Below are 15,899 nucleotides of genomic sequence, written 5' to 3'. Positions count from 1 at the left end.
TCATGATTTTTTTTTCTAGTCCAACCTTGGTGAGGATGTTTCTTTGGAGTAAAATCTGCCTAACATTGGACCTAAAACAACAAGATTTGCTGTTTTAGGGGGAAAAAAAAGGTTTTTATTTTAAGCAGTCATAAAATCTAAATTTTCTGTCTAACAACAGCCAGTACGCGATAAATCAATTTGGTGAGAAAAGCCTTTAAAAAAACACAGGTTATATCTCAATGGGAACCGAAGGAGAAAGGGCATGCGATCGATACTCATTATTCACAGCTTTTCTGTCTCTCCTTTAAAGATTTCCGGAAGAAGCGTTCCCCTAGGTAACATCTCAGGCATTCGATGAGGTTGATCCTTCCTTTATTCCGTTTTATTTTATTGACGTTCTTATAAAAATATATAATTTTTGGAAGCGTTCAGTTATTTTATTAAAAAATCTATTAAATTGTATATTTAGTCATGTTTTAATTTAAAATGAGGATTTTTATTTGGTATTTATGTATACACCCGGGAAATTCCCAGGGTAGGCTACCCGGAGCTCTCCCTCTTTAGGGGTAGTGGCTTTGTGAAGTGGTGGAGTCAGTCATGGGCAAGACTAGCCCAGACAGCCTTTAATGGGTGGGAAGAAGGAGGGAAGTGGGCGTGGTCACACAGCCCTGGACATAGAAGGAAGACGTGGACCCAGAGACCCCGGGAAACTCAGGGCTTCACTTAGAGACTCCAAGTCAAACTCAGGGAATTCCCAGCAGTGTTAATGTCTGTTGTTCCAAACTGTGCTTTCCTTAATTGTTCCCGAGGTACATGCAAGTCTTAATACAACAAAAAAACATTTGATATTTGTGAGAAGCATCATCCACTGCATGTTTTTGGTATACTTGTAACTGGTTCTGGTGTACTCTAATAAAATGCCGGGCTATATCTACGAGTAATTATAGGTTATTGCTATACTGGGAACAGTTAACAGCAGAATTCCATTGGTTTCCGTGGTAACTGCTCCACATTTAGAACTTTGCCCCAGAATTGCTCTTTATAAAATGTACCCATCGTGTAAATGGACAATGAAAGTGTGTAATAAAATAAGATCAACTGTTGTGTTCTGCTGTGTTGAATTAAAGAGAGAAATAACTAAAATAGGCATTTATGCACAAAAAAAAGCACCCCAAGAGTTAGCAGCGGCATTCGGCACCAAATAGGTTTAATATTTTGGAAGGATATTTATCAAAATGCTTTTTTGTCTGTTCTGATGAATTCACAATAATTGTGTTACCTAAACCCAGCATTTGAAGCATAATTGTTACTACAGTTCAATGCCAAGACTATTCACAGAAATAATTCTACAATCGTGTAAAATTTTGTCTCATTCATAATTTTTCAGGGAGTGCTGAATTGTCACATGACATTAAAGCAGGCACTGATAGGTTGTTGAAAGATATCCTCCAAAGGTATCTATCTTCCTTTATAAACAGTAAACATTTCAACACAAAGATAAGCAGCAGCGCATGGGCAGTAATGTAATCTGGCCTAGGCCAAGGACTAGGATGACAGGTCGGGGGGGGGGAGGGCAGTTGACGCATAACTCAATGGGCCAGTTAATTATGAGATCACTGATCTCCCCAACCAGCCAATTAATGCTATAGAGGGTCGGCATAGTCCTTCCTAGTTTCCTCCTGCACCCAACTTCCCTTAATAGTGGACCACCAGGATATGACATCATTTCCTGACGCTCAGTAGTAAGTACAGTAACTTACCCTAGGGAGAAGCTGCTGCTCTAGAGCTGGAGTGCATTGCCCTTTCCACACTCCAATTTTTCACACCAGTCTGAAGCAGCCAATAATTGGCAAGGAAGCACCCCAACGGAGACCAATAGGAGTTTTTTCGGTGTTTGTGCACAGGGGGTCTCATTAGACCCCTGGAGCTTTCACCCATCCCGCACTGGTGCCGGCTAGCAGTAAGTATAATGGACTTGTCCACTGGCAAGCAAGGCGCATGTTTGGCTGAAAACAGCTGTGAGCCGCGTGGCAGGGAAAGAGGCGAATGGATGGGGGGGATTCTTATAATTTTAAGAATACGCTCAGCTAACATATGCTTTAAAGTGTGTATAATAGCCGGAGTGTCCCTTTAAGTGGTAATAGGGAGTCAGCATATGCCAGCCGAATGGATCTGATCTGCCATCACATCTGATCTGCCATCACATCTGATCTGCCACCACTTTCTATGTTTCTTTGAAATTGTTAATCAGGTTTTCTACTAGATGAAGCTGAACACCTCGTTGCTTTTTGGAATACAGGCAAATCTTAAATTTCCCTAATACTAGGGTTTCCTTTGCTCCATATTCTTCCCAATACTCTTTTCGATCCACAGAACATTTACATTTTATTAAAGGACGTTAAATGTTTTGTTCCTTGAAATGACTGCAGCACTGGATATTGCCAATGGATATGAGGTCAGACGGCGGCTGGAATAGTCATCAGAAAACCAATACTTGAGTTTTAGGTAGGATGGGCCAGATGGTGTTTATTTGCCAAATGTATGTTCAAGTGCATATTACTCCAAGCACCAAGCTTATTATTTACTAGACAGGCGCCGGCAGTAAACATGTCAGGTTATTTTTCGTATCCTTTCTCCTGAAATCATTAGACGGGTGGGGAGGCGAAATCACCAATCTTCCTATCCAGACCGCAGGGGAACAGCTGCAACATGTAATTTACTCATTAAAAATAAGTACGTCCCTCCGGGCCGCAGAACAATGACTTGCAATAAAGGTGCTGCTAACATCCAAGGGAGACTCCGCAGGCGCCAGGCGTGTAATCAGCCCTTTGTAACCCTTTCACGGCCTTCCACTAGAAAGTCACACCTGGCAGCTGCCGGAGAAACCCCTGACCTGGTGCCGACACGGAGCGGAGACAGAATTAGTGGCCGAGTTTGTCTTGTGTCATAGCAGCGAAAGAAGCCAAGGATTCATGTTTGCCCGGTCTGTTCTAACACCGGCGCCTCGCCCAGTCCTAAGGGGACAGCGCTGAAAAACACAGATTGAACCACAGCAGGTGATCGAATAGACAACAACCCCTGGCTGCCTGGGTGTGTTGAGAATTGCTGTCCACGGTGAAAGAAATGGTATTAAAGGAGTGGATGGGGCTGAGGGTGACCACATCAGACTTCTATTTCACATGCTGCTGACATCTATAAGAAGAATCACTGGACATAAATAGGTTGCAGCTTAACTATGGCTCCAATAGGGTGGCCATTTTTTCCAGGACACACATGTTTCACATGTTGCTAGCCACCACATACAAAGGGGCATTAACCAGAATTCTTTAGTGGGTGGGGAGAAGGTGGAATGTGGGCTGAGAGTGGGCGGAGTAACCAAATGCTGCCCCCGTGACCAGAGAAGCAAAGGTAATATAATTCGTACCCCTCCTGCACCACGATCATACCCGGAGTCGGTCACCGCAAAGTTTGTCTGGCCGTTAATTCACTCACCGCATTTTAGTAAACGGATCGGCTCCAGTTTCCGTCAAAGAGATTAACGCAACTATACTCGGCCTCTGAAATATAATAAATCTGAGCGACACGGGACATCTTGGTTTCACAAATTTTATTTCTAGATTTTGCATGTCTAATGATATAACGATAACCTACTTACTGTGATTAAGCCAATTCTACAAAATCCCAGGCCACAGTACTCATTGTAACCCCTCGTCATGGTATCCAAATAAACGTCTGGTCGCAGACAAACACACAAAGTACAACTTATTTCATGAAGAATGTTCCTGGTAACAAGGCGTTTAAAGACAGAGTGGAAAATCTTATCTTAAAACATGGCTTAATGAAATGCATCTTCCCTGCTGGTAAACCCCGCGTATGTGTCTATGGACAGCTATCTCAATGGAGAATGTACTAAAAACCACGCAAATAAAAGAAAATTAAATGGAAATACATTACATTTAGACCGTATCTGATTTAGTTCTTTAGAATCTCACGACTTGTTGAAAACATATTGATCCACTGATCAGATTTCGCTTTAAATATCATTATAGCGTGGCTGTATTTTTTAGGCAGAAAATCTACAATTTTGATTAAATGCTTATTTATTTAACCTATTTTTCTTTTATTTGCATTGGTCTGGTACATTTCTCACTATTGTAAGTTTGGTCTTTGGTGCGAAGCAGTCCTGTTGCTGCTTATGATTCCATCGCGGCAAGATCCTTCGATGAAAGGACACCATAACAGCTTCTAGATAGCCACCTACCGTGTATGTGGGTGAATATGATATGTCTGGTTCATGCGTGTTCAGCGACCACTTTGTGCTCACAATAACACGTTCACCGTTACTGGTAGTTGTGTCGCGTTTGGAATCGAATGCAAACGTGGTTGAGCTGTGAACATAGGCGTAGGTGACGCAATACGTTTTGTAGGCCACGGTTGCAAATTCCAACCAGTTTTACTACACTACCGCTGTGCTTTATGTTAAGAGACAGACCTAACATTGGTGTGGCTGGTTCAAATCACCGAGGCCCAGTGACATTGAGAAGTTTACTCCGGATAATTGCTGGTAAAGAGTATGCAGAAGTCATATGTAAAGAGCAACATGGTAAAAGGTGCCATCTCCATGGCAACTAATGGAATGGTCCAAATAAAGGTCTTACTTTTACCACTTTGCTGCAGAATCGGTCTTGCCACAAACCCCCCCAATATATCTCAGCGTTGCCAATGCATTGAGGTCCCGATATATTTAAATAACCGGCCCCATGATTTATGGCTCTGCCACTTTTGGTCCCTGCGTCAAAGTTTCTTTTTCACTCAACAAATTTCTAACGACTAAGTGCTAAAGTTCTACTCTAGTCAGTGCTTTAAATAGTTATGTGCTTCTAACGTGTGATTATCACGATACAACACGCCATGCTCAACTCTCAAGGCCTTGAGATATCATCATGCATGTATACGTCGCATGAGCACAGTTTGGGACTGTAAATAGCGAAAAGAAAACATTTCATAGGAAAATGTTGTATTTCATCCCCATAAAAGTGTTTTGGACTATATGGAAATGCTTTATTGCTTAATTAAATTAAATGCTTTTATTGCCTTATCCTAATCCTCATACCTGGGAACTCTCCTGGTCTCGCCAGGAGACTCCGGAGTCACCACTGGGAAAACTCTGCATCGCGGGGGCGGCGTTGGGGCACGCCCCACTCCCCGCCCACTTTCCCCCCAACAATGGTGTCTTCCTGTGTGGTTGGCTAGCCCGGCACTCAACGTAGCGACGTTACCTAGGAAATTACACCTTAATAAGTAAATGGGAGCTCCAACACCTTTAACCCTTTCAGTGTCAGGCAACGCATTGGGGCAATAAAGGACACTCTAGGTGGGCAAAATGGTTCTTAAAATTCTACATTTCTACGCATTCCTCAGCATCTTCAGGTTTACTTAAGAACATAGATGTGGCTTTTGTGATTGTAAAGTTATCTCCTGAATTTACCAAATAATTGCTCCCCAAATAACCTGCTCTCTTGTTCTGTTATTGCCTCTATAACCTCAATTTGCCAATTTTATCCACTACCTGATCATGGTAATTAAAAAATGCATGGCTGCCCAATTTGTACTCATTTTTAAGTGTAATTTCCTTAATATTTGGCTTTAGAAAGCACCAGGTGCTGTTGCTTGTATCTTGTTGGATTTGATCGAGTATTGTGTGTTATATTTTGAATTCTAAGAGTGAATGAAATATGGTGTGAAAGTTCTAACTTTTAATATTCTCGCTACTTTTTAACTTCTATTTTTTTTTCCCTATGGTTTTCCGTTGCTGTCCTCATCCTGATCTGGCCTCTCTATTTTTTTGGTTGATACAACTGTTTCCTCAATGATTTCCTCAAAGGTCTCCCCTGTATGGGTCGATGTCTTGGAGACCACTCTGGATACGCCATCAGTTTCTTCTTTCTTCGAGGAAGAGACGGCCGGTGTCACCTTAGATGAGGAAGATGAACTGTAAGACCGAGGTTGATAAGAGTAGCCGGGAAATGGATTTGGGTGTGGAGGAGTGATGCTCATGGCTGTTGTGCTAAATCTGGTCTCTTCACCCTCCAGTAGTTTCCTAGAGGCACATAAAAAGAGATTCAAATATAAATCGAGACACAGCCTGCCTTGTAATGATTAAAAAAATACAAATTCTCATAAAAAATAAATTAAGCCATTGACTAAATCAGTCACATAATATCATCTTCTTGCTTCAACCAACCACCCATCCTAACACTAATTAAAATACTTTCAAACCACGCCACAAACACACACACTGCACATTTTTTTATACCTATACCGTGACACAGGGAGGGGAACACAGCATCTCATTAGGCGATGTACGGGGTTACATTGTATGTGATGCTAAGCGTGATTAATCAGTCACGCATGATGATGTGTAAAGAGAGGTGCAAGAAGCTGGATTGTGTGAAGTTAGGTGCGAAAGGAGCCAGATTCCTCACTAGACAGACTAGCCATGTGCCAATATTATTAGGGGTGCTATAGGAGGTGAAATAGGCAGAGAGGGACGTTCACCCAACCCCTCGTCTTTAGAGATTTGAGTACGAACAAATAGTATACATTAAACAAGCAGCTAAGGCATGACAATGTACCCTTCTGATGAATCAAATTGCAGCAATTTAGACTAATCCAAACCAGAAAGAACACGGCGTTCTTGCAAAGAGATTTAATGCATTTTCTATTATTTCCACTCTACTTTATTATACATTTAGAGGTTCGGGAGGGTGAACGTTAAGGACGCCCAATGGTGCTTTAAAACGAATTTATGTAAAAAAAAATAAAAAAAAAATAACAAAAACAAATCCAATTTCCTTAGATGTCATGGATAGCATTTCAAACCTAATTAAGACTGGAAGCAAGTAATATTTTTTTTATTTCCAGCTCATTCATATAATTTTTTTAGGCTTACCTAATGTATACACATTTTTCTATGTGTAAATATATCCTGTGATAGGTATCTAAGTTATACAGATAGATGGATGGGTGATGGATGGATAGATGTACGGAATGTATAGTTACCTATACGCAGCTATCTCTATATCCAGCGCCATTTTAACGTTTAGCAGATCCTGATATTCACGCAGATGGCGAGCCATTTCACCCTTAGTGTTTCTCAAGTCATTCTCCAGCTGACTGATGGTATCCTTTAAATAAAAAGTAAATCAAGGTGTATTCGTTTACATAGAAAGCATCTCCACATTATGTATAATAATATATTATTATTATCACATATATATATAATTACATATATATATATATATATATATGAATGATAATAATTATATATATATATATATGTGATAATAATAATTATATATATATATATGTAATAATTATATATATATATATATACATATATATTTACACACACACAGTACCGACACAATATGTACATGTATGTTCTAATTCACAGCCTCTTTCCTTGTCTCATTGAGGATCTTAACCCCCTGAGTACCAAAGGGGTGCAGCACGCAATGGGTTTATGTATAAAGATTCTACCCCCCCACCACCACCACCACAATCATTTTCCTTGTCATTTTAATTGTGACAGTAATTAAAGAATTATTCTTAATGAGTTGGTAAAGTATTGTATTGAATAACAAAGGCAAAAGAACAATCAAATTAAATGAATGTCACAATTCAAGGTTCAACTCTCCCTCTATAAAAGATGGCCCCTGATATATCACGGGTGTAGTCTAGATGGATTATTTTAAAGATTATGGCTCTAGCTCAGTGGTTCCCGTCCCCTTTCATTGAGATATAATGTTTCTGGATGTAAGGCTCTTACTGGCCAGATCTGCTCTTTAAATTTCAGGACTTGATTGAACAAACTGTGATGCTGTGAGAGGGCACCAAGGACCAAGGACATTGATTGTTGGAGTTGGAAGCTACCGGCAAGATTAAAATAAATTAAACTAGCTTTTATATGTTATATTACATTTATATATTTTATTATTTGTGTGGCATTATATTTCACCATATTTTTTTTTAATAATTTTCCTTGATGTGCAAAAAGCACCTGAATATCTTGGTTTCTTGTGTCTCTTGGAAAATTGTGCATCTGCAGCCATTAGAAAAGAATTCCCTGATTCTGGCCGCATTTATATGTGACATGTACCTGAAAAAGCCAACATACATGCTTTACTGATATTGGGGCTCTTGTCCACATTACACAGACTTAAAATGAGTCAAATTAGGGGATCTCTTGTGAAATAAGGCAAAAAAAACCTCTAAACTGAAAAGTATTAGTTTAAAAAAAACAAATTCAGTAATAGCGTATGCTTCTGTAGTCTCTATTTTATCTATCGATCTAGTCTAACTTATCTTGTGCTCTCCAAATATGTATTTTCATGTTTAAAGCTACCTATATGTCATTCAAGTAAGCAACAAGACCATCTCCCTTCTGGTACATCTTTAGATAAGATGCTTCTATTCTCCACCTTAGTTGTTATAGGATTAAGGGGATCTATAGGAGCAGTCAACATACATATAGGTTTAATACAATGTAACTATGGAGCTGGTCAGGCTACAGATCTTGATCTGTTACAGAAAGGTCTCCTTGGATTCTGTTTTTGTGTCTTTGTTGGATTATGGCACTGCCACACCCTGTCCCTCCTCCTCATCCTCCTCATCCTCACAAACTGAGTCTAGGCACTGCACCTGCTTCAACACAAAGCTCTTACCAGGTGGAAATTTACAGATTTTGGACATTTTTTTTACATACAACCAAAGCACAACGAAAATCTTTCAAGTTACTAAGTATGTTCACAAAACACAATTTACATTATGATGAGTTTTTTTTACATTCAATTCTATAGAATATAACTACAAAGATAAACAATGTTAAGTGTTTGCACCTACGTTTTATTGGAAAATAGAACAAGATGGAAACGATATAATAAAAGAAGTAACCAATGAAGCAGCACCTTGAAGACATTAAGAAAACTTACTTTAAACAAAACCTCAGACCTTTAAATGTGTCTATGGAATGTGGATCTAAGAGGTCTTCATAAGTGATCTAGAAGCAGCAGGAGGTTATATATTCAGCACCATAGACAGAGTCTGGAGCTACATAGAACAGCAGTAAGGTAAGAAGATTTGTCTCTATGTATCTTTATTAAACCGAAATATAGAATATAATTGGATGTCATATTAGTTCTTTTTTATCAGGAAATAAGTGACAAAGGGGTGATATTTGGCTACTGCTTTTATGGAAAGTTGAGGACTTACCTGGAGTCCAGAGGTTTCTGCTATATGTCTGTCTTCCATCTCTTGGATCTGCCTTTCTAGAGATTCGTTGGTACTGCGGAGACTTTCTATCTCAATGGTTCTGGACTGGAGCTGCCTCCTGTAGTCATTGATCTCCTCCCTGCTGGCTCTGATCACTTCATTGCTGCGAGATGCCTGCTCACTCAGGTTGGCATATTTTGACTTGTACCATTCATCTGCAGACTGGAGGTTTTTGGCAGCCAGGCTTTCATATTGAGATCTGATTTCCTTCAAGGCTGAAGTAAGGTCAGGTTTAGCCACCTCCATCTCCACTGAGACCTGTGAAGCTTGGATCATGGCCATGAGCTCGGTCACTTCTTCTTCATGAACTTTTCTCAGAAAAGAGATCTCATCTAGAAGAGATTCTACTTTTTTCTCCAGGTCTAGGCGAGCCAGGGTAGCATCATCCACATCTTTCTTGTGCGCCTTTAGAGCATATTCGGTTTCCTCTCTCATTCTGATTTCATCTTCGTATTTGCCTTTGAGTTTCTGCAGATCATCTTCTAGATTATCTCTCTCTATGATGATTTGAGACTTCTCAGCATTCAGGTCTTCCAGCTGAGCTCTAAGCTCCTTCATCTCCTCTTGGTAAAGTTCTCCCAGCCTTGAGGGCTCAGACTGCCTTTGCCTAAAACCAGCCAACTCTGTCTCCAGCACCTTGTTCTGCTGTTCCAGATTATGGACTTTCTCAATGAACATCGCAAACCTGTCATTGAGCCCTTGAAGCTGCTCCTTTTCATTTATGCGAATGATCTTGTACTCGTTGTTCTGTGCTGAAGTTTGAGTCAGGTCTAAGTGATCTCCTGGTGCATAGCCAAGTCCTCTGGTGGTCCTTCTGTAAGAAGATCCAGATGAGACATTGCTTCTAGACACAGAGTGAGACCTGTACCCTCCAGAGGTAGTTCTGGATGAGGAACTGCTTCCCCCTAGGCGAGCAGATGACACCCGGGGAGGGTCTCCAAAAATTTTCCGGTATGAGGAAGAGAGGTAATGATCCGAACCGTAGCTCATCTTGGAGAGAAGAATGAGGGAGGGACTCCTGAACACTGCCTTTTATACCGAGAGGCGCGATCAATTAAATGGGAAAGAGCCGCGACCAAATAACTAGAGGATGAGGCTTTAACTCTTTCGTTTCCCCTGTGTGAGTATTTCCCCGTGTTCTAGAGTCGATCACTGGCAGGAAATGCTATGTAGCAGCTGGCAACCTGAACAATCCAGAGCTTTGACTCAGGTTCTAGAGATGGAACTGTCCGTTTTGCCGCAGTGCTGATGTCAGCGATAGTGCCTGATTCCCCTGGCTCTCCCCTTGCCTGGCACTCCTACCAGCCCCTGCCCTGTATTATCCTTATTATTGTATGGAACAAAAATCCAGTCTTCTTTTCTTCTTTTATGAACTTTCATTCAAGAAACCTCTGAAAAGCTCTGCAGAGATGAAAAACCCCACATGGGGCAGTAAATCACCATTACATAAGAATGTCATTTGCGTTTTTATGTTTCATTCTAATCCTATAAATCTTCCCAGAGTCTAATAAAGTGTTCTTAACATATCACATTTTAATGGATTTGCCTTTTATCTCTCCAGATGGGGCAGTCGGGATTCTCCCATCTGCTGTTCGTGAACATTATGTAAAACAAATCTTTATCATTCACAATCTACATATATCTATATGCTGCTTTCCCCTCTCAATATATTATCTTGCACCCACCTCTCTCTATATGTATTTACTCTTTCTCCCCTCTTTGTAGATATATATTCTCTACATTATCTAACTGTTCTCTCTTTGTACTCTATCTCCTCTCTCTCTTTGTCTCTTATTTCTCTATCTCCCCATTCACTCTCACCTCTCAACAGAAATATTCTCTATTTTCTTTCTCATCTCCCTCACTCCCCCTCTCTCAAGATATACATTCTCTATCTACTTTATCTGTATCTTCTTTCTCTCTCATCTCTCAATTACCTCTCTTACCATTCTCTCTCTTGATTCTCTCCCAGTCTCATCTCCCTCACCTCTCTCTCAAGATATATATCATCTACTTTCTCTAAATCTTCATTCTCTCTCATTTCCCTCACCTCTCTCTCAAAATATACATTCTCTAACTACGTTCTCTGTATCTTCATTCTCTCTCTCATCTCTCCCTCACCTATCTTGCCATTCTCTCCCTTGCTCTCTCTATATTCAGTATACAGTATATGTTTGCTATACTAATTCCTGAAGGAAATCTGATTATGAATATGTGAATTATTGGTTTCTAATCCTGCTTGACCTCAAACTTATTCATCACCCTAATAACAAGCTCTTTCCTCAAACTACTTTCCCCTTAACATTGTAAGTTCTTGAGCCACCACTCTTTGTGCATTATTATGCTTTTTTTTAATATTCCAAAATGGATGCGTCAAACATCATTAGCAAACCAAATAAAACAGACAGGGCTGGTCCTCGACCAAATTGCACCCCTGGCAAGAAGACCCTTTGTTGTCCCCACAAACTCACCATGTTTTTATACACTTAGAATGCCTAAATATACACAGATCTCTTGTGCACATCCGCACCCCTGCCAGGTATCAGTCCAACTTCTACACATTGGGGGTATTTTCAGGGGTGACCCCCTGGTCCAGACACCCCAGACAGCTGTCTGACTCACCAGGCACTAAAATTATATATATATATATTGCACATTTAACGTGTAATACATGCAGATTACTATTAACTTTGAATTGGTGTTTGCGGCACTAACAGCCCTCCTGTGGATTTTTTCCAATGCAATCTTCATTTCCATCGATGAGTATTTATTGTTCCTCCCCAGGTTATTCTGCACATGTAGCGCATTAGACCATAGGCCGCGCATTACAACACCTGATCTGCCGCTGGAGCTACATATCGGATACGGATAGAGCGATGCCGGGCAGCAGCTCTATGAGAATTTGTCTAGATTGCCAGATGGTCTTTCCTTATTGACTTTACTGAACCGTAGTATGGTGTTAATGACCCATGTTGGAGATATCATGGTACAATAAAAACGGACACGCATGTTGGATGGGCTACACTTACATGTATAATGTTCTCTACCTATTCACATTACATCAGATTCTGTGGCAGATGAACGGGATGTTTGTCAAATTGCTGTGGCTTGTGAGATGACTGTTGGTCCTTTATATGCAGATCCAGAAAGGCAATTACCAGGTGGGCTGAATCTGAGCCCAAAAACCGCTCCCACCCACTGTCATGGATGCTCAGATGGACAAAGTAATGGTATGGTTTACAGTACAATGGGGAAGACTGGCAACGTTTGGCTCAGGGGCAGGTAAAGCCGAGTGACACATGAACACACACACACTCACATCTACATTCTAAAACATCTTTGAAATTCAGCAGAGTAGGTGGAACAGCACCTTTAATTAGCATCCGTTACGTCACCAACGTGAATCTTTGCCAGAGAGATTAATGCCTGTTGTTAATAACAGATTTTTAGTGATTATTTTTAACAGATTAGCTGCGTTTATTGACTGTTGGGTTCCTTGTTCCTCCGTCACATATGGAAAGGAAACCGCGCATGTGCCTTGGCTGCCTACCAGCGCTACGGATGATACAGAGAGCTCATATTGCATATACAAATTATGCGTTATGTATATTTATTTTAAAAAAAGTTTCTACATATATATATATATATTTTTTTTTTTATAAGATTTTTTTTGCAGGAGGTATAAATAAATTCACAAATCCACCGGAAATGAAGGGTTAATCCTGGCATTCCTATGATAATGTTGCAGTTCCTTTTAAAACTTTGTACCCCGCATTGGTCCCCTTTTTTCGGATCGCCCAGGTAAATGCCAGCGGGCGACACATTTTCCGCCCAAGGCATCGGCTGCCAACTGGGAAATAAAATAGCTGCATTATCTTTTTTAACTCTCGCAAGGTTCAGACTTCTCCTGCTGCATTCTAATTTGCTGAGCTGGCCCCACCACGCGCCGCGCGCATCAAACTGCAAGGGCTCAGGAACAAATGACTTTATTTCAGCACTGCTGCCAGCAATAAAATGATAAGAAAACGTCTAAAACAAGCCTCTGCGATAGAAAAAGAGACCGAAACAGGAAGTAAGAGCACTAGATATAGTGCCACTGAAATGAAAAAAGTATATATATATATATATATATATATATATATATATATATATATACACTGTATATACACACACACACACACACACACTTCGTTCATATGTTTGGGGTCACTTAGAAATGTCCTTGTTTTAAAAAGAAAAGTACATTTTAACCATTAAAATAACATGAAATGGATCAGAAATCCAGCGCAGATGGGGTTAATGTTATAAATTACTATTGTAGCTGGAAACGGCTGATTTTTAATGGAATATCTTCAAAGGAGTACAGAGGCCCTTTATCAATCCCATCACTCCTGTGTTCCAATGGGCCTTTATGACTCCCATCACTTCTGGGTTCCAATGGCCCTTTATCACTCCCATCACTTCTGGGTTCCAATGGCCCTTTATCACTCCCATCACTCCTGTGTTCCAATGGCACGTTGTGTTCGCTGATCCAAGTTTATGTTTAAAAGGCTAATTGATCATTAGAAAACCTTTTTGCAATTATGTTACAGCCAGAAATGTCCTTGCTTTCCATGGAAACAGCTACGTGACACCTTTTGAGCTGTAGCGTGTATACATTATATATACATACTGTACACACATACATATATACTGTCTGGCAAGTGCAGCCTACAGCAATTAAAATGAGTTGAAGACGGATTTCAATAGGAATTAATCCCGGGTGTTAATTCTTCGTGTCACACGCTGCCAATGGACCTCTTTTAGTTAGGCTCTTCCGATCCAGTTCAGGTATTGGTTTGGGTAGCGCGTTGCTGCCACCGTTTCTATTAACTGAGACTGATTGTTGACAACTACAAATGTTATAAATATACCTCCCAATAGTCCTGGTTTTAACATGACAGTCCCGACTGTCCTGCTGTCCCATGGAGTGAGGGCTGTTTAGGGAGATCCCTTCATCTATGAGATCCCACATGCCCCCTCAAAAACTAGCGTCGTAAGCTGGCGGGTTGGCTAAGGCGGGCAGGTGGCCACGTCGGCCACCCCATCCACTTCTCCCTTGCCACTCCACCCAACACAGGTGCCCCGATTTGGACCCCTGAAATGTATAAATTATACTCCCACATTGTAAATAGCCTGGCAGGCTTTCTTTATAGGGTGTAGTCAGAGTCCCGGCTGAGGGACATTATAGTTATTTACATAACCGAAGACATCTAGAAGCCGCATAATGAAGTTTATTAGAGGAAAAAATGTATCGACCCGTGTCTTGCAGTCTCTATACACATTATTTGGGGTTTTATGGCAACAGGGGAGGAAAAAAGCGACAGAGGCACAAAAAGGCACATTTCCAGAGAGGTTCCAGGTTGCAAAGAGGAAAGTTTGGGAATTAAGCTGTATATTATGTATTACATATTATATATAAATACATACACACTGTATATATATATATATATATATATATATATATATATATATATACACACACACACATATATTATCTATAGTATCTATATTATATATTGTAAATGAATACCCCTCTGGCACATAGCGCTCTATGATTTTCCTGCCCTTAGACACTTTGCATTGTACACGGTCTGAGGGGCGGCTCTGGGGAGCATTGCAGTGACGTGTCGCAGTGACGAGCATACATACAGCGGCTCAACTGTTCGTTTAGAATACAGTCTAATATTGACTCCGCTCCCTGCGCTCTGGGCATCGCGCATGCGCATTCGAGCGGTTAGTGCAGTTTGCGAGCTTTTTGACAGGAACGGAAGGTGAGTGACGGGCACCGGGCTGATGTTATAGAGGGAGCTCCCCGTGTCTTTGTGTTGCACGTAATTTGATGTTTGGCGGAGGCTGACGAGATATTCTAGCACACAGCTACGGTATATGTGGGCGCTTAGAACGCTATACAGAGACAAGGGGAGCTCGGTTGTTTTATAAAGGGGTCAGGCTGGGTGGCACCGGTTGGTATACGGGGCTTGGCACCTATCGGTAATGAGGGCAGGGCGCCCTAGAGGTGTTATAGAGAGGGAGAATCGCGCTGTTACAGACATAACTTTGGGTTATCTGTAGGGTAATCTCAGGCATCGCTGTTATACGGAGAGCAGCCGACTTTGATACAATAGGAAATATGTGGCAGGGCCTGAGCCTTAGGTGATTTTATAAAAGGGTGTATATGACCGGTGAGGGTCTGTCCTTTGTATGATGACGATGTACATGGCAGGCAGGGGTGCTATACAGAGAGAAGGGAGTCTGTAGTCTTATGTACCAGTATTACTGGTGGAAGTGTGATGTTATACAGAGGGAAGCGAGTGTGGGGAAGGCACGGTGTTATACGGAGGGAGGCGAGCGTTGGGGAGGCGCGGTGTTGTACAGAGGGAAGCAAGCCCGAAATAGGTATGGTGTTATACAGAGGGAAGCAAGCGTGAGGGAGGCACGGTGTTATACAGAGGGAAGCGAGCATGAGGGAGCCACTGTGTTATACAGAGGGAAGTGGGCGTGGAGGACGTATGGTGTTATACAGAGGGAAGCGAGCGTGGAGG

General features: G+C 41.2%; 1 protein-coding gene across 1 annotated transcript; it reads right to left on the bottom strand.

Moving 5' to 3' along the window:
* Positions 1-5,778: 5,778 nt before the first annotated feature.
* INA (internexin neuronal intermediate filament protein alpha) lies at positions 5,779-10,305 on the bottom strand. Its single transcript, XM_089491303.1, has 3 exons — positions 9,256-10,305; positions 7,045-7,169; positions 5,779-6,082 (listed from the first exon to the last, which is right to left on the bottom strand). Exons 1-3 carry the CDS (start codon positions 10,303-10,305, stop codon positions 5,779-5,781), a joined length of 1,479 nt encoding a protein of 492 aa, XP_089347429.1.
* Between the last annotated feature and the right edge of the window lie 5,594 nt (positions 10,306-15,899).

Source organism: Sceloporus occidentalis, unplaced genomic scaffold (assembly GCF_023333645.1).
Source record: "Sceloporus occidentalis isolate IW3139 unplaced genomic scaffold, rSceOcc1.0.p SCAF_50, whole genome shotgun sequence".
Lineage (NCBI taxonomy): Eukaryota > Metazoa > Chordata > Lepidosauria > Squamata > Phrynosomatidae > Sceloporus > Sceloporus occidentalis.
The sequence above is the reverse complement of the archived record's forward strand: the minus strand, read 5'-3'. Positions and strand labels throughout refer to the sequence as shown.

Excerpts from the sequence above, each read along its gene's own strand:
- INA (XM_089491303.1), bottom strand. The coding sequence starts at position 10,305 with ATGAGCTACGGTTCGGATCATTACCTCTCTTCCTCATACCGGAAAATT. Across the intron at positions 7,170-9,255 it reads CAGAAACCTCTGGACTCCAG|GATACCATCAGTCAGCTGGA; the intron begins GTAAGTCCTCAA and ends TTTTATTTAAAG. Across the intron at positions 6,083-7,044 it reads ATAGAGATAGCTGCGTATAG|GAAACTACTGGAGGGTGAAG; the intron begins GTAACTATACAT and ends ATGTGCCTCTAG.